The sequence below is a fragment of the Petromyzon marinus genome, assembly GCF_048934315.1.
Source record: "Petromyzon marinus isolate PM22_M1 ecotype Great Lakes invasive population chromosome 67 unlocalized genomic scaffold, UKy_Petmar_22M1.pri1.0 chr67_unloc.3, whole genome shotgun sequence".
Lineage (NCBI taxonomy): Eukaryota > Metazoa > Chordata > Hyperoartia > Petromyzontiformes > Petromyzontidae > Petromyzon > Petromyzon marinus.
This window is the reverse complement of record NW_027422593.1, coordinates 502,277-521,874: the sequence shown is the minus strand read 5'-3', so window position 1 is coordinate 521,874 and position 19,598 is coordinate 502,277. Positions and strand designations below refer to the sequence as shown.

Below are 19,598 nucleotides of genomic sequence, written 5' to 3'. Positions count from 1 at the left end.
TACAGAGACACACAGAGAAGCACACACAGATATATAGAGAGAGACACATGTAGAGAGAGAGACACAGAGACGCACACAGATGTGTAGAGAGAGACACAGAGACGCACACACACAGATATGTAGAGCGAGACACACAGAGGACACACACACAGATATGTAGAGAGAGACACACAGAGACACACACACAGATATGTAGAGAGAGAGACACACAGAGGACACACACACACAGATATGTAGAGAGAGAGACAGAGACACACACAGATGTGTAGAGAGAGACACATATGTAGAGAGAGAGACACAGAGACACACAGATGTGTAGAGAGAGACACACAGACGCACACACACAGATATGTAGAGAGAGACACAGAGGACACACACACACATACAGATGTGTAGAGAGAGACACACAGAGGACACACATACAGATGTGTACAGAGACACACAGAGACGCACACACATATGTAGAGAGAGACACACATGTAGAGGGAGACACACAGATGTGTAGAGAGAGACACAGACACACACAGATGTGTAGAGAGAGACACACAGAGACACAGATATGTAGAGAGAGACACAGAGACACACACAGATGTGTAGAGAGAGACACACAGAGACACATATGTAGAGGGAGACACACAGATGTGTAGAGAGAGACACAGAGACACACACAGATGTGTAGAGAGAGACACAGAGACACACAGATATGTAGAGAGAGACACACAGAGACACACACAGATATGTAGAGAGAGACACAGAGACACACAGATGTGTAGAGAGAGACAGAGAGAGACACAGATATGTAGAGAGAGACACATACAGATATGTAGCGAGAGACACAGAGACACACAGATGTGTAGAGAGAGACACAGAGACACACACATATGTAGAGAGAGAAAGACAGAGACACACACACGCAGATATGTAGAGACAGACACACATACAGAGACAAATATCTCCCTCATAGCCTTAACAGACTGTAGGGGCAAGTGCTGTTAGCGAGCACCTATGAAGGCCGGCACGGCACACGAGGGGGTGGGTGGCCAGCACCACGCCCGACCGCCTTTGTCTCCCCAGTGGCGATGTTTACACACCAGACCAGGTACTCATTTGAGGCTGAGTCGACCTAGGGGAGGCTCGGGACCGGTTCAGATAATCGTCACCGGTATCGGCCGAGAGTGGGAATCGAACCCGGGTCGCCAGGTTCATAGCGCAGCGTAGCGCTAACCGCTACACTACCGCTCCCCACGCACAGAGACACACACACAGAGACACACGCACAGAGACACACGCACTGAGACACACGCACTGAGACACACGCACAGAGACACACGCACAGAGACACACAGAGACACGCAGAGAGATACACACAGACACAGAGACACAGAGACACGCACAGAGACACACGCACAGAAACACACGCACAGAGACACACGCACAGAGACACCCACACAGAGACACCCAGAGACACACAGAGAGACACTCACACAGAGACACGCACACAGACGCACGCACACAGACACACACACAGAGACACCCACACAGAGACGCACAGAGACACACGCACAGAGACACACGCACAGAGACGCACACACAGAGACACCCACACAGAGACACCCACACACAGAGACGCACAGAGACACTCGCACAGAGACACCCGCACAGAGACACACGCACAGAGACACACACAGAGACACACAGAGACGCACGCACAGAGACACTCGCACAGAGACGCACGCACAGAGACGCACGCACAGAGACGCACACACAGAGACACCCGCACAGAGACACACGCACAGAGACACACGCACAGAGACACACACAGAGACGCACACACAGAGACACTCGCACAGAGACACTCGCACAGAGACACTCGCACAGAGACACACACACAGAGACACTCGCACAGAGACACACACACAGAGACACCCGCACAGAGACGCACACACAGAGACACTCGCACAGAGACGCACACACAGAGACACTCGCACAGAGACACTCGCACAGAGACACTCGCACAGAGACACACACACAGAGACACTCGCACAGAGACACTCGCACAGAGACACTCGCACAGAGACACCCGCACAGAGACGCACACACAGAGACACCCGCACAGAGACACCCGCACAGAGACACACACACAGAGACACACACACAGAGACACCCGCACAGAGACACTCGCACAGACACACACACACAGAGACACACACGCACAGAGACACGCACAGAGACACACGCACAGAGACACACGCACAGAGACACATGCACAGAGACACACACGCACAGACACACGCACAGAGACACACAGAGAGACACACAGACACACGCACAGAGACACACCCACACAGAGACGCACGCACAGAGACACTCGCACAGAGACACACAGAGAGACACACAGACACACGCTCAGAGACACACACCCACACAGAGACGCACCCACAGAGACACTCGCACAGAGACGCACGCACAGAGACACACACAGAGAGACACAGACACACCCACACAGAGAGACGCACGCACGCGTGCGGTGTCACCTTGGGCGGCTCCGTGGTCATCTTGATGCCGGCACGGAGCACGGAGACGGGGAAGTCCGCGTGGGGACTCGAGCTGAGCCACAGGCGGAAGTCTGCGTGTGTCGCCTCCTCCGCCTGCAGGCGCTCCACCAGCCTGTCCAGCTGCGGCATCCAGGAGAGCGACAGGTGGCAGTTGGCCAGGTAGACCCAGTGGCCTGGGTGGGTGGCGGGAGGAGGGTCATAGGGGGAGAGGTCATAGGGGGAGAGGTCATAGGGTGACCTCTTGTGTGTGTGTCACTGTGTGTAACTGTGTGTGTGTATCACTGTGTGTGTCACTGTGTGTGTGTCACTGTGTGTCACTGTGTGTGTGTCACTGTGTGTGTGTCACTGTGTGTGTGTGTCGCTGTGTGTGTGTGTCGCTGTGTGTGTGTCGCTGTGTGTGTGTGTTGCTGTGTGTGTGTGTCACTGTGTGTGTGTGTCACTGTGTGTGTGTCACTGTGTGTGTCACTGTGTGTGTGTCACTGTGTGTGTCACTGTGTGTGTGTCATTGTGTGTGTGTCACTGTGTGTGTGTCACTGTGTGTGTGTGTGTAACTGTGTGTGTCACTGTGTGTGTCACTGTGTGTGTGTCACTGTGTGTGTCACTGTGTGTGTGTGTCACTGTGTGTGTAACTGTGTGTGTCAGTGTCACTGTGTGTGTGTCACTGTGTGTGTGTAACTGTGTGTGTCACTGTGTGTGTGTGTCACTGTGTGTGTCACTGTGTGTGTAACTGTGTGTCACTGTGTGTGTAACTGTGTGTCACTGTGTGTCACTGTGTGTGTGTGTCACTGTGTGTGTGTCACTGTGTGTGTCACTGTGTGTGTGTCACTGTGTGTGTGTCAGTGTGTGTGTGTCACTGTGTGTGTGTCACTGTGTGTGTGTCACTGTGTGTCACTGTGTGTGTGTCACTGTGTGTGTGTCACTGTGTGTCACTGTGTGTCACTGTGTGTGTGTCACTGTGTGTGTCACTGTGTGTGTCACTGTGTGTGTGTGTCAGTGTGTGTGTCACTATGTGTGTCACTGTGTGTGTGTGTCACTGTGTGTGTGTGTGTCACTGTGTGTGTGTGTGTCACTGTGTGTGTGTAACTGTGTGTATGTCACTGTATGTGTCATTGTGTGTGTCACTGTGTGTCACTGTGTGTGTGTCACTGTGTGTGTGTCACTGTGTCACTGTGTGTGTGTCACTGTGTGTCACTGTGTGACCCTAATGGAACATCTTCGCCGGTTAGAAACATTTAGGCTGGCCTGCCTACGATCCATCCTGGATTTAACCAGGCTGGATTGTGTGAGGAGCTCACAAATCCTTGAAAGATCTGGGCAGGGTCCCATCGGTGAGCTCCGGCAGGCAAGGCTGCATTGGCTGGGTCATGTAGCCCGCATGCCCAGCCACCGCATGCCGTAACAGCTTTTGTTCGGCCGGATCGAGGGGGCTAGGCGGGCACGGCACGGGCTAGAGAAGAGATGGAGTGATGTGGCACAGGAGGACGTGGAGCTGAGTGGAATTGCCGATGACTGGTACCAGCAGCGTCTAGATCGGCCTCTGTGGAGGAGGCTCGTGAAGGACGCTACTGGGCAGTTGGAGGCAGTCGCCCTCCAACAACAACGGAGGGTGGAGGAGCGACGCTCACAACAACGAGCGGAGCGCCGGGTGGCTAAAGCACAGCGGGTTGGCACAGCACGGGGCACAGGTGGTGCATCAGCCAGTCATCTCAGTCATCTCAGTCAGTCGACCCGTGGCACTTGGGTCTGCCCCGTGACCTGCCAGCGGGCGTTCGACACTTCACGTGGCCTCAAGGTGCACATGGCCTGGCACAAGCGTCGTGGTGACGTCACCGCCACTTAGTGGCGAATGGCGGTTGTTGTGTAGTTGTATAGTAGCGAGCGGTAGTGTAGCGGTTAGCGGTGACACGGGTTTGATTCCTGCTCACGGCCAACATCAGTGACGATTATCTGAACCGGTTCTGGGCCTCTGTCGACTCAGCCTCAAATGAGTACCTGGTGCGGTGTGTAGTAAACATCGCCACTGGAGAGACAAAGGCGGCCGGGCGTAGCGTCTGGCCACCCACCCCCTCGTGTGCCACCGTGCCGGCCTTCATAGGTGCTCGCTAACAGCACTTGCCCCTACAGTCTCTTAAGGCTACACGGGGGATCTTTGTTTTCTTTGTGTAGCTATGTGTGTCACTGTGTGTGTCACTGTGTGTGTCACTGTATGTAGTTGTGTGTGTGTCACTGTGTGTGTCACTGTGTGTGTCACTGTATGTAGTTGTGTGTGTGTCACTGTGTGTAGTTGTGTGTGTGTCACTGTGTGTGTCACTGTGTGTGTCATTGTGTGTAGTTGTGTGTGTGTCACTGTGTGTGTCACTGTGTGTAGTTGTGTGTGTCACTGTGTGTAGTTGTGTGTGTCACTGTGTGTGTCATTGTGTGTAGTTGTGTGTGTGTCACTGTGTGTGTCACTGTGTGTAGTTGTGTGTAGTTGTGTGTGTGTGTCACTGTGTGTGTGTCACTGTGTGTGTGTCACTGTGTGTAGTTGTGTGTGTGTCATTGTGTGTAGTTGTGTGTGTGTCACTGTGTGTGTCACTGTGTGTAGTTGTGTGTGTCACTGTGTGTGTCATTGTGTGTAGTTGTGTGTGTGTCACTGTGTGTGTCACTGTGTGTAGTTGTGTGTGTGTGTCACTGTGTGTGTGTGTCACTGTGTGTGTGTCACTGTGTGTAGTTGTGTGTAGTTGTGTGTGTGTGTCACTGTGTGTGTGTCACTGTGTGTGTGTCACTGTGTGTAGTTGTGTGTGTGTCACTGTGTGTAGTTGTGTGTGTGTCACTGTGTGTGTGTGTCACTGTGTGTGTCACTGTGTGTGTCATTGTGTGTAGTTGTGTGTGTGTCACTGTGTGTGTGGCTTTGCTCTCCAACACGCAACCGGTGTGGTGCCGTACCGGTAACGAATTGGCACGTTCCGTAGCGCATAGTGTACACTGCACTGGACACGACACTCCACTACCATTACACTACACTATACACTGCACCACTACACACCCAGCACTATACGCTGCACTAGGATTGTACCCGTGAAGGCTTCGGGCCACCCTTCCGCTCGCCGTGATCATCATCGCACACCACGGTCACCGCCACCGAAATCACCGCCACCACGATCATCACCACCACCACAACCACCACCACCACCACCGCCTCGACGCTCTCGGCCTACGCCAAGGCTCCGGCGCTGGCCTTGGCGGCCGCCGGCCGGCCCGGCACCTTTGCGGATGCCCTCGTGGACGAGGCGAGTGGCGAGGGGCGCTTGTCCCTGGCCCAGCGAGAGGGTGTGCAGGCGAGTGGCCATGCCCGCGCTCTCCGCAAGCTGTTGCAGGAGACCCGCCGGGTCGACGCCGGGGGAGAGGACGAAGATGAGCGGAGTGCGCGGGGTCGAGTCCTCCACCACCTGGGTACCGCGGGGGGGGGGTGGGGGGGTGGGGGGGTGAGTGGGCGGGTGGGGGGTGGGGGGTGGGTGAGCGGGGTGAGTGGGGGGGGTGAGTGGGTGAGTGGGTGAGTGGGTGCGTGGGGGGGTGAGTGGGTGCGTGGGGGGGGGGGGTGGGCGGGTGGGGGGGGTGGGTGAGCGGGTGAGTGAGTGGGTGAGTGGGCAGGTGGGGGGGGGGGAAGCTTTGTCTTCTCACACACACTCACTCTCACACACTCACACACACTCACTCACACTCTCACACACTCACACACACTCACACACACTCTCACACACACTCTCACACTCTCACACACGCTCACACTCTCACACACACTCACACACACACACTCTCACTCACACACTCTCACACATACACACTCTCACTCACACACTCTCACACACGCACACTCTCACACCCTCACGCACACTCTCACACTCTCAAACTCACTCACACTCTCACACACTCTCACACACACTCTCACACACTCTCACACACTCTCACACACACTCTCACACTCTCACTCTCACACACTCTCACACACACTCACACACTCATGCACACTCTCACACCCTCACACTCTCACACCCTCACACTCTCACACCCTCACACTCTCACTCACTCACACACTCTCAAACTCTCACACTCTCACACACTCACACACTCTCACACACACACACTCTCACACACTCTCACTCTCACACACTCTCACGCACACTCACACACTCACGCACACTCTCACACCCTCACACTCTCACTCACTCTCACACACTCACACACTCTCAAACGCTCTCACACTCACACACACTCTCACACACACACTCACACACACTCTCACACACACTCACACTCTCACACACACTCACACACACTCTCACACACACACACTCACACACACACTCACACACTCTCACTCACACACAATCTCACACACGCTCACACTCTCACACACACTCTCACACTCTCACACACACACACACACTCTCACACACTCTCACATACTCTCTCACACACTCACACACTATCTCACACACACTCACACACACACTCACACACTCTCACACACACACACACTCTCACACACACTCTCACACCTCTCACTGCCCACCCCCCACCCCACCCCCCACCCCCCACGTGCGCCACCACTCACTGATCTCAAGTCGAGCGCGGGCGGCTCCACGAACTTTGACCCGAGGCTGTTGACGACGAAGGCCGTGACGCACGCGGGCACGCGGTCCGCCCGTAGCGAGCGCACGAGCAGCATGCGCTGCAGCTCGCCACACGTGTCCTCCCACTCGCCTGCGGGACACACGGCCCGGAGGGGAGACTCGGTGGTGGTGGGGAGAGACTCGCTTGGTGGGGGGGAGACTCGCTTGGTGGGGGGAGACTCGCTTGGTGGGGGGGAGACTCGCAGCATGCGCTGCAGCTCGCCACACGTGTCCTCCCACTCGCCTGCGGGACACACGGCCCGGAGGGGAGACTCGCTTAGTGGGGGGGAGACTCGGTGGTGGGGGGGAGACTCGCTTGGTGGGGGGGGGGGAGACTCGCTTGGTGGGGGGGAGACTCGGTGGTGGGGGGGAGAGACTCGCTTGGTGGGGGGGAGACTCGCAGCATGCGCTGCAGCTCGCCACACGTGTCCTCCCACTCGCCTGCGGGACACACGGCCCGGAGGGGAGACTCGCTTAGTGGGGGGGAGACTCGGTGGTGGGGGGGAGACTCGCTTGGTGGGGGGGGGGGAGACTCGCTTGGTGGGGGGGTGGGAGTCTCGCTTGGTGGGGGGGAGACTCGCTTGGTGGAGGGGAGACTCGCAGCATGCGCTGCAGCTCGCCACACGTGTCCTCCCACTCGCCTGCGGGACACACGGCCCGGAGGGGAGACTCGCTTAGTGGGGGGGAGACTCGGTGGTGGGGGGGAGACTCGCTTGGTGGGGGGGGGGGAGACTCGCTTGGTGGGGGGGAGACTCGGTGGTGGGGGGGAGAGACTCGCTTGGTGGAGGGGAGACTCGCAGCATGCGCTGCAGCTCGCCACACGTGTCCTCCCACTCGCCTGCGGGACACACGGCCCGGAGGGGAGACTCGCTTAGTGGGGGGGAGACTCGCTTGGTGGGGGGGAGACTCGCTTGGTGGGGGGGTGGGAGTCTCGCTTGGTGGGGGGGAGACTCGCTTGGTGGAGGGGAGACTCGCAGCATGCGCTGCAGCTCGCCACACGTGTCCTCCCACTCGCCTGCGGGACACACGGCCCGGAGGGGAGACTCGCTTGGTGGGGGGGAGACTCGCTTGGTGGGGGGGGAGACTCGGTGGGGGGGTGGGAGTCTCGCTTGGTAGAGGGGAGAGAGTCGCTTGGTGGAGGGGAGAGAGTCGCTTGGTGGAGGGGAGACTCGTTTGGTGGGGGAGAGACTCGCTTGGTGGAGGGGGAGAGTCGCTTGGTGGGGGGGAGAGAGTCGCTTGGTGGAGGGGAGAGTCGCTTGGTGGAGGGGAGACTCGTTGGTGGGGGGGAGACTCGTTTGGTGGGGGGAGATTTGGTGGGGGGGTGGGAGTCTCGCTTGGTGGAGGGGAGAGAGTCGCTTGGTGGAGGGGAGACTCGTTGGTGGAGGGGAGACTCGCTCGGTGGGAGGGAGACTCGCTTGGTGGGGGGGGGAGACTCGCTTGGTGGGGGGGAGACTCGCTTGGTGGGGGGGGAGAGACTCGCTTGGTGGGGGGGAGACTCGCTTGGTGGGGGGGGAGACTCGGTGGGGGGGGGGGAGACTCGGTGGTGGGGGGGAGACTCGTTTGGTGGGGGGGGGGAGAGACTCGCTTGGTGGGGGGGGAGACTCGCTTGGTGGAGGGGGGGAGACTCGGTGGTGGGGGTGGGGGGGGAGACTCGCTTGGTGGAGGGGAGAGAGTCGCTTGGTGGAGGTGAGAGTCGCTTGGTGGAGGGGAGACTCGCTTGGTGGAGGGGAGACTTGGTGGGGGGGGGGAGACTTGGTGGGGGGGGGGAGAGTCGCTTGGTGGAGGGGAGAGACTCGCTTGGTGGAGGGGAGACTCGCTTGGTGGAGGGGAGAGTCGCTTGGTGGGGGGGAGACTCGTTGGTGGGGGGGAGAGACTCACTTGGTGGAGGGGAGACTCGCTTGGTGGAGGGGAGACTCGTTGGTGGGGGGGAGACTCGCTTGGTGGAGGGAGACTTGGTGGGGGGGTGGGAGTCTCGCTTGGTGGAGGTGAGAGTCGCTTGGTGGAGGGGAGACTCGTTTGGTGGGGGGAGACTTGGTGGGGGGGTGGGAGTCTCGCTTGGTGGAGGGGAGCGTCGCTTGGTGGAGGGGAGAGTCGCTTGGTGGGGGGGAGACTCGCTTGGTGGAGGGGAGACTTGGTGGGGGGGGGGAGACTTGGTGGGGGGGGGGAGACTCGCTTGGTGGGGGGGGGGGAGTCTCGCTTGGTGGGGGGGAGACTCGGTGGGGGGGGGGAGACTTGGTGGGGGGGGGAGACTCGCTTGGTGGGGGGGGGGGGGGAGTCTCGCTTGGTGGGGGGGAGACTCGCTTGGTGGAGGGGGGGGGGGGAGTCTCGCTTGGTGGAGGGGAGAGTCGCTTGGTGGTGGGGGGAGACTCGCTTGGTGGAGGGAGACTCGTTTGGTGGAGGGGAGACTTGGTGGTGGGGGGGAGACTCGCTTGGTGGAGGGGAGAGTCGCTTGGTGGTGGGGGGAGACTCGCTTGGTGGAGGGAGACTTGGTGGTGGGGGGGAGACTCGCTTGGTGGAGGGGAGACGCGCTTGGTGGAGGGGAGAGTCGCTTGGTGGGGGGGGGAGACTCACTTGGTGGAGGGGAGACTCGCTCGGTGGGGGGAGACTCGGTGGGGGGGGACTCGTTGGTGGGGGGGGGGGGGAGTCTCGCTTTGTGGAGGGGAGAGTCGCTTGGTGGGGGGGAGACTCGGTGGTGGGGGGAGACTCGCTCGGTGGGGGGGAGACTCGGTGGTGGGGGGGGACTCGTTGGTGGGGGGGGGGGAGTCTCGCTTGGAGGAGGGGAGAGTCGCTTGGTGGGGGGGAGACTCGGTGGTGGGGGGAGACTCGCTCGGTGGGGGGGAGACTCGGTGGGGGGGGGGAGACTCGCTTGGTGGGGGGGGGGGAGACTCGCTTGGTGGGGGGGGGGAGAGTCGCTTGGTGGGGGGGGAGACTTGCTCGGTGGGGGGAGACTCGTTGGTGGGGGGGAGACTCGCTCGGTGGGGGGGAGACTCGGTGGTGGGGGTGGGGGGGGAGACTCGCTTGGTGGGGGGGGGAGACTCGCTCGGTGGAGGTGAGAGTCGCTTGGTGGAGGGGAGACTCGTTTGGTGGGGGGAGACTTGGTGGGGGGGTGGGAGACTCGCTTGGTGGAGGGGAGCGTCGCTTGGTGGAGGGGAGACTCGCTTGGTGGAGGGGAGACTTGGTGGGGGGGGGGGAGACTTGGTGGGGGGGGGAGACTCGCTTGGTGGGGAAGGGGGGGGGAGGCTCGCTTGGTGGAGGGGGCGAGGGAGTCTCGCTTGGTGGGGGGGAGACTCGGTGGGGGGGGGGAGACTTGGTGGGGGGGGGAGACTCGCTTGGTGGAGGGGGGGGGGGAGACTCGCTTGGTGGAGGGGAGAGTCGCTTGGTGGTGGGGGGAGACTCGCTTGGTGGAGGGAGACTTGTTGGTGGGGGGGAGAGACTCACTTGGTGGAGGGGAGACTCGCTTGGTGGAGGGGAGACTCGCTCGGTGGGGGGGGACTCGTTGGTGGGGGGGGGGGGGGAGTCTCGCTTGGTGGAGGGGAGACTCGCTTGGTGGGGGGGAGACTCGCTTGGTGGAGGGGAGACTCGCAGCATGCGCTGCAGCTCGCCACACGTGTCCTCCCACTCGCCTGCGGGACACACGGCCCGGAGGGGAGACTCGCTTAGTGGGGGGGAGACTCGCTTGGTGGGGGGGAGAGCCTCGCTTGGTGGGGGGGAGACTCGCTCGGTGGAGGTGAGACTCGCTTGGTGGAGGGGAGACTCGGTGGTGGGGGTGGGGGGGGAGACTCGCTTGGTGGAGGGGAGAGAGTCGCTTGGTGGAGGTGAGAGTCGCTTGGTGGAGGGGAGACTCGCTTGGTGGAGGGGAGACTCGCTCGGTGGGGGGGGACTCGTTGGTGGGGGGGGGGGGGAGTCTCGCTTGGTGGAGGGGAGAGTCGCTTGGTGGGGGGGAGACTCGGTGGTGGGGGGAGACTCGCTCGGTGGGGGGGAGACTCAGTGGTGGGGGGGGACTCGTTGGTGGGGGGGGGGGAGTCTCGCTTGGTGGAGGGGAGAGTCGCTTGGTGGGGGGGAGACTCGGTGGTGGGGGGAGACTCGCTCGGTGGGGGGGAGACTCGGTGGGGGGGGGGAGACTCGCTTGGTGGGGGGGGGGGGGAGGCTCGCTTGGTGGGGGGGGGGGAGAGTCGCTTGGTGGGGGGGGAGACTCGCTCGGTGGGGGGAGACTCGTTGGTGGGGGGGAGACTCGGTAGTGGGGGGGGGAGAGACTCGCTTGGTGGGGGGGAGACTCGCTTGGTGGGGGGGAGACTCGCTTGGTGGGGGGGAGACTCGCTTGGTGGAGGGGAGACTCGTTGGTGGGGGGGAGAGACTCGCTTGGTGGGGGGGAGACTCGCTTGGTGGGGGGGAGACTCGCTTGGTGGAGGGGAGAGACTCGCTTGGTGGAGGGGAGACTCGCTTAGTGGGGGGAGACTCGCTTGGTGGGGGGAGACTTGGTGGGGGGGAGACTCGCTTGGTGGAGGGGAGAGTCGCTTGGTGGGGGGGAGACTCGCTTGGTGGGGGGGAGACTCGCTTGGTGGAGGGGAGAGTCGCTTGGTGGGGGGGAGACTCGCTTGGTGGAGGGGAGACTCGCTTGGTGGAGGGGAGACTCGCTTGGTGGGGGGGGAGAGACTCGCTTGGTGGAGGGGAGACTCGCTTAGTGGGGGGAGACTCGCTTGGTGGGGGGAGACTTGGTGGGGGGGAGACTCGCTTGGTGGAGGGGAGAGTCGCTTGGTGGGGGGGAGACTCGCTTGGTGGGGGGGAGACTCGCTTGGTGGAGGGGAGACTCGCTTGGTGGAGGGGAGACTCGCTTGGTGGGGGGGGAGAGACTCGCTTGGTGGAGGGGAGACTCGCAGCATGCGCTGCAGCTTGCCACACGTGTCCTCCCACTCGCCTGCGGGACACACGGCCCGGGGGGGAGACTCGCTTAGTGGGGGGGAGACTCGCTTGGTGGGGGGGAGAGCCTCGCTTGGTGGGGGGGAGACTCGCTCGGTGGAGGTGAGACTCGCTTGGTGGAGGGGAGACTCGGTGGTGGGGGTGGGGGGGGAGACTCGCTTGGTGGAGGGGAGAGAGTCGCTTGGTGGAGGTGAGAGTCGCTTGGTGGAGGGGAGACTCGTTTGGTGGGGGGAGACTTGGTGGGGGGGTGGGAGTCTCGCTTGGTGGAGGGGAGCGTCGCTTGGTGGAGGGGAGAGTCGCTTGGTGGGGGGGAGACTCGCTTGGTGGAGGGGAGACTTGGTGGGGGGGGGGAGACTTGGTGGGGGGGGGGAGAGTCGCTTGGTGGAGGGGAGAGACTCGCTTGGTGGAGGGGAGACTCGCTTGGTGGAGGGGAGAGTCGCTTGGTGGGGGGGAGACTCGTTGGTGGGGGGGAGAGACTCACTTGGTGGAGGGGAGACTCGCTTGGTGGAGGGGAGACTCGTTGGTGGGGGGGAGACTCGCTTGGTGGAGGGAGACTTGGTGGGGGGGTGGGAGTCTCGCTTGGTGGAGGGGAGAGAGTCGCTTGGTGGAGGTGAGAGTCGCTTGGTGGAGGGGAGACTCGTTTGGTGGGGGGAGACTTGGTGGGGGGGTGGGAGTCTCGCTTGGTGGAGGGGAGCGTCGCTTGGTGGAGGGGAGAGTCGCTTGGTGGGGGGGAGACTCGCTCGGTGGAGGGGGAGACTCGTTGGTGGAGGGGAGACTCGCTTGGTGGAGGGGGAGAGTCGCTTGGTGGGGGGGAGAGAGTCGCTTGGTGGAGGGGAGAGTCGCTTGGTGGAGGGGAGAGAGTCGCTTGGTGGAGGGGAGACTCGTTGGTGGGGGGGGGGGAGACTCGGTGGGGGGGGAGACTCGGTGGGGGGGTGGGAGTCTCGCTTGGTGGGGGGGAGACTCGCTTGGTGGAGGGGAGACTCGGTGGTGGGGGTGGGGGGGGAGACTCGCTTGGTGGGGGGGGGAGACTCGCTCGGTGGAGGTGAGAGTCGCTTGGTGGAGGGGAGACTCGTTTGGTGGGGGGAGACTTGGTGGGGGGGTGGGAGTCTCGCTTGGTGGAGGGGAGCGTCGCTTGGTGGAGGGGAGAGTCGCTTGGTGGGGGGGAGACTCGCTTGGTGGAGGGGAGACTTGGTGGGGGGGGGCAGACTTGGTGGGGGGGGGGAGACTCGCTTGGTGGGGGGGGGGGAGTCTCGCTTGGTGGGGGGGAGACTCGGTGGGGGGGGGGAGACTTGGTGGGGGGGGGAGACTCGCTTGGTGGGGGGGGGGGGGGAGTCTCGCTTGGTGGGGGGGAGACTCGCTTGGTGGAGGGGGGGGGGGGGAGTCTCGCTTGGTGGAGGGGAGAGTCGCTTGGTGGTGGGGGGAGACTCGCTTGGTGGAGGGAGACTCGTTTGGTGGAGGGGAGACTTGGTGGTGGGGGGGAGACTCGCTTGGTGGAGGGGAGAGTCGCTTGGTGGTGGGGGGAGACTCGCTTGGTGGAGGGAGACTTGGTGGTGGGGGGGAGACTCGCTTGGTGGAGGGGAGACGCGCTTGGTGGAGGGGAGAGTCGCTTGGTGGGGGGGGGAGACTCGCTTGGTGGGGGGGAGACTCGTTGGTGGGGGGGAGAGACTCACTTGGTGGAGGGGAGACTCGCTTGGTGGAGGGGAGACTCGCTCGGTGGGGGGAGACTCGGTGGGGGGGGACTCGTTGGTGGGGGGGGGGGGGAGTCTCGCTTTGTGGAGGGGAGAGTCGCTTGGTGGGGGGGAGACTCGGTGGTGGGGGGAGACTCGCTCGGTGGGGGGGAGACTCGGTGGTGGGGGGGGACTCGTTGGTGGGGGGGGGGAGTCTCGCTTGGTGGAGGGGAGAGTCGCTTGGTGGGGGGGAGACTCGGTGGTGGGGGGAGACTCGCTCGGTGGGGGGGAGACTCGGTGGGGGGGGGGAGACTCGCTTGGTGGGGGGGGGGGGGAGAGTCGCTTGGTGGGGGGGGAGACTCGCTCGGTGGGGGGAGACTCGTTGGTGGGGGGGAGACTCGCTCGGTGGGGGGGAGACTCGGTGGTGGGGGTGGGGGGGGAGACTCGCTTGGTGGGGGGGGGAGACTCGCTCGGTGGAGGTGAGAGTCGCTTGGTGGAGGGGAGACTCGTTTGGTGGGGGGAGACTTGGTGGGGGGGTGGGAGTCTCGCTTGGTGGAGGGGAGCGTCGCTTGGTGGAGGGGAGACTCGCTTGGTGGAGGGGAGACTTGGTGGGGGGGGGGAGACTTGGTGGGGGGGGGGAGACTCGCTTGGTGGGGGGGGGGGGGAGACTCGCTTGGTGGAGGGGGCGAGGGAGTCTCGCTTGGTGGAGGGGAGAGTCGCTTGGTGGTGGGGGGAGACTCGCTTGGTGGAGGGAGACTCGTTTGGTGGAGGGGAGACTTGGTGGTGGGGGGGAGACTCGCTTGGTGGAGGGGAGAGTCGCTTGGTGGTGGGGGGAGACTCGCTTGGTGGAGGGAGACTTGGTGGTGGGGGGGAGACTCGCTTGGTGGAGGGGAGACGCGCTTGGTGGAGGGGAGAGTCGCTTGGTGGGGGGGGGAGACTCGCTTGGTGGGGGGGAGACTCGTTGGTGGGGGGGAGAGACTCACTTGGTGGAGGGGAGACTCGCTCGGTGGGGGGAGACTCGGTGGGGGGGGACTCGTTGGTGGGGGGGGGGGGGAGTCTCGCTTTGTGGAGGGGAGAGTCGCTTGGTGGGGGGGAGACTCGGTGGTGGGGGGAGACTCGCTCGGTGGGGGGGAGACTCGGTGGTGGGGGGGGACTCGTTGGTGGGGGGGGGGGAGTCTCGCTTGGAGGAGGGGAGAGTTGCTTGGTGGGGGGGAGACTCGGTGGTGGGGGGAGACTCGCTCGGTGGGGGGGAGACTCGGTGGGGGGGGGAGACTCGCTTGGTGGGGGGGGGGGAGACTCGCTTGGTGGGGGGGGGGAGAGTCGCTTGGTGGGGGGGGAGACTTGCTCGGTGGGGGGAGACTCGTTGGTGGGGGGGGAGACTCGCTCGGTGGGGGGGAGACTCGGTGGTGGGGGTGGGGGGGAGACTCGCTTGGTGGGGGGGGGAGACTCGCTCGGTGGAGGTGAGAGTCGCTTGGTGGAGGGGAGACTCGTTTGGTGGGGGGAGACTTGGTGGGGGGGTGGGAGACTCGCTTGGTGGAGGGGAGCGTCGCTTGGTGGAGGGGAGACTCGCTTGGTGGAGGGGAGACTTGGTGGGGGGGGGGGGAGACTTGGTGGGGGGGGGAGACTCGCTTGGTGGGGAAGGGGGGGGAGACTCGCTTGGTGGAGGGGGCGAGGGAGTCTCGCTTGGTGGGGGGGAGACTCGGTGGGGGGGGGGAGACTTGGTGGGGGGGGAGACTCGCTTGGTGGAGGGGGGGGGGGAGACTCGCTTGGTGGAGGGGAGAGTCGCTTGGTGGTGGGGGGAGACTCGCTTGGTGGAGGGAGACTTGTTGGTGGGGGGGAGAGACTCACTTGGTGGAGGGGAGACTCGCTTGGTGGAGGGGAGACTCGCTCGGTGGGGGGGGACTCGTTGGTGGGGGGGGGGGGGGGGAGTCTCGCTTGGTGGAGGGGAGACTCGCTTGGTGGGGGGGAGACTCGCTTGGTGGAGGGGAGACTCGCAGCATGCGCTGCAGCTCGCCACACGTGTCCTCCCACTCGCCTGCGGGACACACGGCCCGGAGGGGAGACTCGCTTAGTGGGGGGGAGACTCGCTTGGTGGGGGGGGAGAGCCTCGCTTGGTGGGGGGGAGACTCGCTCGGTGGAGGTGAGACTCGCTTGGTGGAGGGGAGACTCGGTGGTGGGGGTGGGGGGGGAGACTCGCTTGGTGGAGGGGAGAGAGTCGCTTGGTGGAGGTGAGAGTCGCTTGGTGGAGGGGAGACTCGCTTGGTGGAGGGGAGACTCGCTCGGTGGGGGGGGACTCGTTGGTGGGGGGGGGGGGGAGTCTCGCTTGGTGGAGGGGAGAGTCGCTTGGTGGGGGGGAGACTCGGTGGTGGGGGGAGACTCGCTCGGTGGGGGGGAGACTCAGTGGTGGGGGGGGACTCGTTGGTGGGGGGGGGGGAGTCTCGCTTGGTGGAGGGGAGAGTCGCTTGGTGGGGGGGAGACTCGGTGGTGGGGGGAGACTCGCTCGGTGGGGGGGAGACTCGGTGGGGGGGGGGAGACTCGCTTGGTGGGGGGGGGGGGGAGGCTCGCTTGGTGGGGGGGGGGGAGAGTCGCTTGGTGGGGGGGGAGACTCGCTCGGTGGGGGGAGACTCGTTGGTGGGGGGGAGACTCGGTAGTGGGGGGGGGAGAGACTCGCTTGGTGGGGGGGAGACTCGCTTGGTGGGGGGGAGACTCGCTTGGTGGGGGGGAGACTCGCTTGGTGGAGGGGAGACTCGTTGGTGGGGGGGAGAGACTCGCTTGGTGGGGGGGAGACTCGCTTGGTGGGGGGGAGACTCGCTTGGTGGAGGGGAGAGACTCGCTTGGTGGAGGGGAGACTCGCTTAGTGGGGGGAGACTCGCTTGGTGGGGGGAGACTTGGTGGGGGGGAGACTCGCTTGGTGGAGGGGAGAGTCGCTTGGTGGGGGGGAGACTCGCTTGGTGGGGGGGAGACTCGCTTGGTGGAGGGGAGAGTCGCTTGGTGGGGGGGAGACTCGCTTGGTGGAGGGGAGACTCGCTTGGTGGAGGGGAGACTCGCTTGGTGGGGGGGGAGAGACTCGCTTGGTGGAGGGGAGACTCGCTTAGTGGGGGGAGACTCGCTTGGTGGGGGGAGACTTGGTGGGGGGGAGACTCGCTTGGTGGAGGGGAGAGTCGCTTGGTGGGGGGGAGACTCGCTTGGTGGGGGGGAGACTCGCTTGGTGGAGGGGAGACTCGCTTGGTGGAGGGGAGACTCGCTTGGTGGGGGGGGAGAGACTCGCTTGGTGGAGGGGAGACTCGCTCGGTGGAGGTGAGACTCGCTTGGTGGAGGGGAGACTCGGTGGTGGGGGTGGGGGGGGAGACTCGCTTGGTGGAGGGGAGAGAGTCGCTTGGTGGAGGTGAGAGTCGCTTGGTGGAGGGGAGACTCGTTTGGTGGGGGGAGACTTGGTGGGGGGGTGGGAGTCTCGCTTGGTGGAGGGGAGCGTCGCTTGGTGGAGGGGAGAGTCGCTTGGTGGGGGGGAGACTCGCTTGGTGGAGGGGAGACTTGGTGGGGGGGGGGAGACTTGGTGGGGGGGGGGAGAGTCGCTTGGTGGAGGGGAGAGACTCGCTTGGTGGAGGGGAGACTCGCTTGGTGGAGGGGAGAGTCGCTTGGTGGGGGGGAGACTCGTTGGTGGGGGGGAGAGACTCACTTGGTGGAGGGGAGACTCGCTTGGTGGAGGGGAGACTCGTTGGTGGGGGGGAGACTCGCTTGGTGGAGGGAGACTTGGTGGGGGGGTGGGAGTCTCGCTTGGTGGAGGGGAGAGAGTCGCTTGGTGGAGGTGAGAGTCGCTTGGTGGAGGGGAGACTCGTTTGGTGGGGGGAGACTTGGTGGGGGGGTGGGAGTCTCGCTTGGTGGAGGGGAGCGTCGCTTGGTGGAGGGGAGGGTCGCTTGGTGGGGGGGAGACTCGCTCGGTGGAGGGGGAGACTCGTTGGTGGAGGGGAGACTCGCTTGGTGGAGGGGGAGAGTCGCTTGGTGGGGGGGAGAGAGTCGCTTGGTGGAGGGGAGAGTCGCTTGGTGGAGGGGAGAGAGTCGCTTGGTGGAGGGGAGACTCGTTGGTGGGGGGGGGGGAGACTCGGTGGGGGGGGAGACTCGGTGGGGGGGTGGGAGTCTCGCTTGGTGGGGGGGAGACTCGCTTGGTGGAGGGGAGACTCGGTGGTGGGGGTGGGGGGGGAGACTCGCTTGGTGGGGGGGGGAGACTCGCTCGGTGGAGGTGAGAGTCGCTTGGTGGAGGGGAGACTCGTTTGGTGGGGGGAGACTTGGTGGGGGGGTGGGAGTCTCGCTTGGTGGAGGGGAGCGTCGCTTGGTGGAGGGGAGAGTCGCTTGGTGGGGGGGAGACTCGCTTGGTGGAGGGGAGACTTGGTGGGGGGGGGCAGACTTGGTGGGGGGGGGGAGACTCGCTTGGTGGGGGGGGGGGAGTCTCGCTTGGTGGGGGGGAGACTCGGTGGGGGGGGGGAGACTTGGTGGGGGGGGGAGACTCGCTTGGTGGGGGGGGGGGGGGGGAGTCTCGCTTGGTGGGGGGGAGACTCGCTTGGTGGAGGGGGGGGGGGGGAGTCTCGCTTGGTGGAGGGGAGAGTCGCTTGGTGGTGGGGGGAGACTCGCTTGGTGGAGGGAGACTCGTTTGGTGGAGGGGAGACTTGGTGGTGGGGGGGAGACTCGCTTGGTGGAGGGGAGAGTCGCTTGGTGGTGGGGGGAGACTCGCTTGGTGGAGGGAGACTTGGTGGTGGGGGGGAGACTCGCTTGGTGGAGGGGAGACGCGCTTGGTGGAGGGGAGAGTCGCTTGGTGGGGGGGGGAGACTCGCTTGGTGGGGGGGAGACTCGTTGGTGGGGGGGAGAGACTCACTTGGTGGAGGGGAGACTCGCTTGGTGGAGGGGAGACTCGCTCGGTGGGGGGAGACTCGGTGGGGGGGGACTCGTTGGTGGGGGGGGGGGGGAGTCTCGCTTTGTGGAGGGGAGAGTCGCTTGGTGGGGGGGAGACTCGGTGGTGGGGGGAGACTCGCTCGGTGGGGGGGAGACTCGGTGGTGGGGGGGGACTCGTTGGTGGGGGGGGGGAGTCTCGCTTGGTGGAGGGGAGAGTCGCTTGGTGGGGGGGAGACTCGGTGGTGGGGGGAGACTCGCTCGGTGGGGGGGAGACTCGGTGGGGGGGGGGAGACTCGCTTGGTGGGGGGGGGGGGGGGAGAGTCGCTTGGTGGGGGGGGAGACTCGCTCGGTGGGGGGAGACTCGTTGGTGGGGGGGAGACTCGCTCGGTGGGGGGGAGACTCGGTGGTGGGGGTGGGGGGGGAGACTCGCTTGGTGGGGGGGGGAGACTCGCTCGGTGGAGGTGAGAGTCGCTTGGTGGAGGGGAGACTCGTTTGGTGGGGGGAGACTTGGTGGGGGGGTGGGAGTCTCGCTTGGTGGAGGGGAGCGTCGCTTGGTGGAGGGGAGACTCGCTTGGTGGAGGGGAGACTTGGTGGGGGGGGGGAGACTTGGTGGGGGGGGGGAGACTCGCTTGGTGGGGGGGGGGGGGGAGACTCGCTTGGTGGAGGGGGCGAGGGAGTCTCGCTTGGTGGGGGGGAGACTCGGTGGGGGGGGGGAGACTTGGTGGGGGGGGGAGACTCGCCTGGTGGAGGGGGGGGGGGGAGTCTCGCTTGGTGGAGGGGAGAGTCGCTTGGTGGTGGGGGGAGACTCGCTTGGTGGAGGGGAGACTCGCTTGGTGGAGGGGAGACTCGCTCGGTGGGGGGAGACTCGGTGGGGGGGGACTCGTTGGTGGGGGGGGGGGGGGAGTCTCGCTTGGTGGAGGGGA

General features: G+C 64.0%; 2 protein-coding genes across 2 annotated transcripts in view; one reads left to right on the top strand and one right to left on the bottom strand.

Moving 5' to 3' along the window:
- Nucleotides 1-19,598, bottom strand: part of LOC116956757 (dynein axonemal heavy chain 2) — a 464,532-nt gene that overhangs the window by 30,638 nt on the left and 414,296 nt on the right. The window contains 3 exon segments of the mRNA XM_076057989.1: nt 2,535-2,728; nt 5,800-5,983; nt 7,150-7,298. Coding sequence (XP_075914104.1) covers nt 2,535-2,728; nt 5,800-5,983; nt 7,150-7,298 — 527 coding nt within the window.
- The window catches only part of LOC142907956 (uncharacterized), a 224,622-nt gene that overhangs the window by 72,144 nt on the left and 132,880 nt on the right, over nt 1-19,598 (top strand). The window lies entirely within an intron of this gene.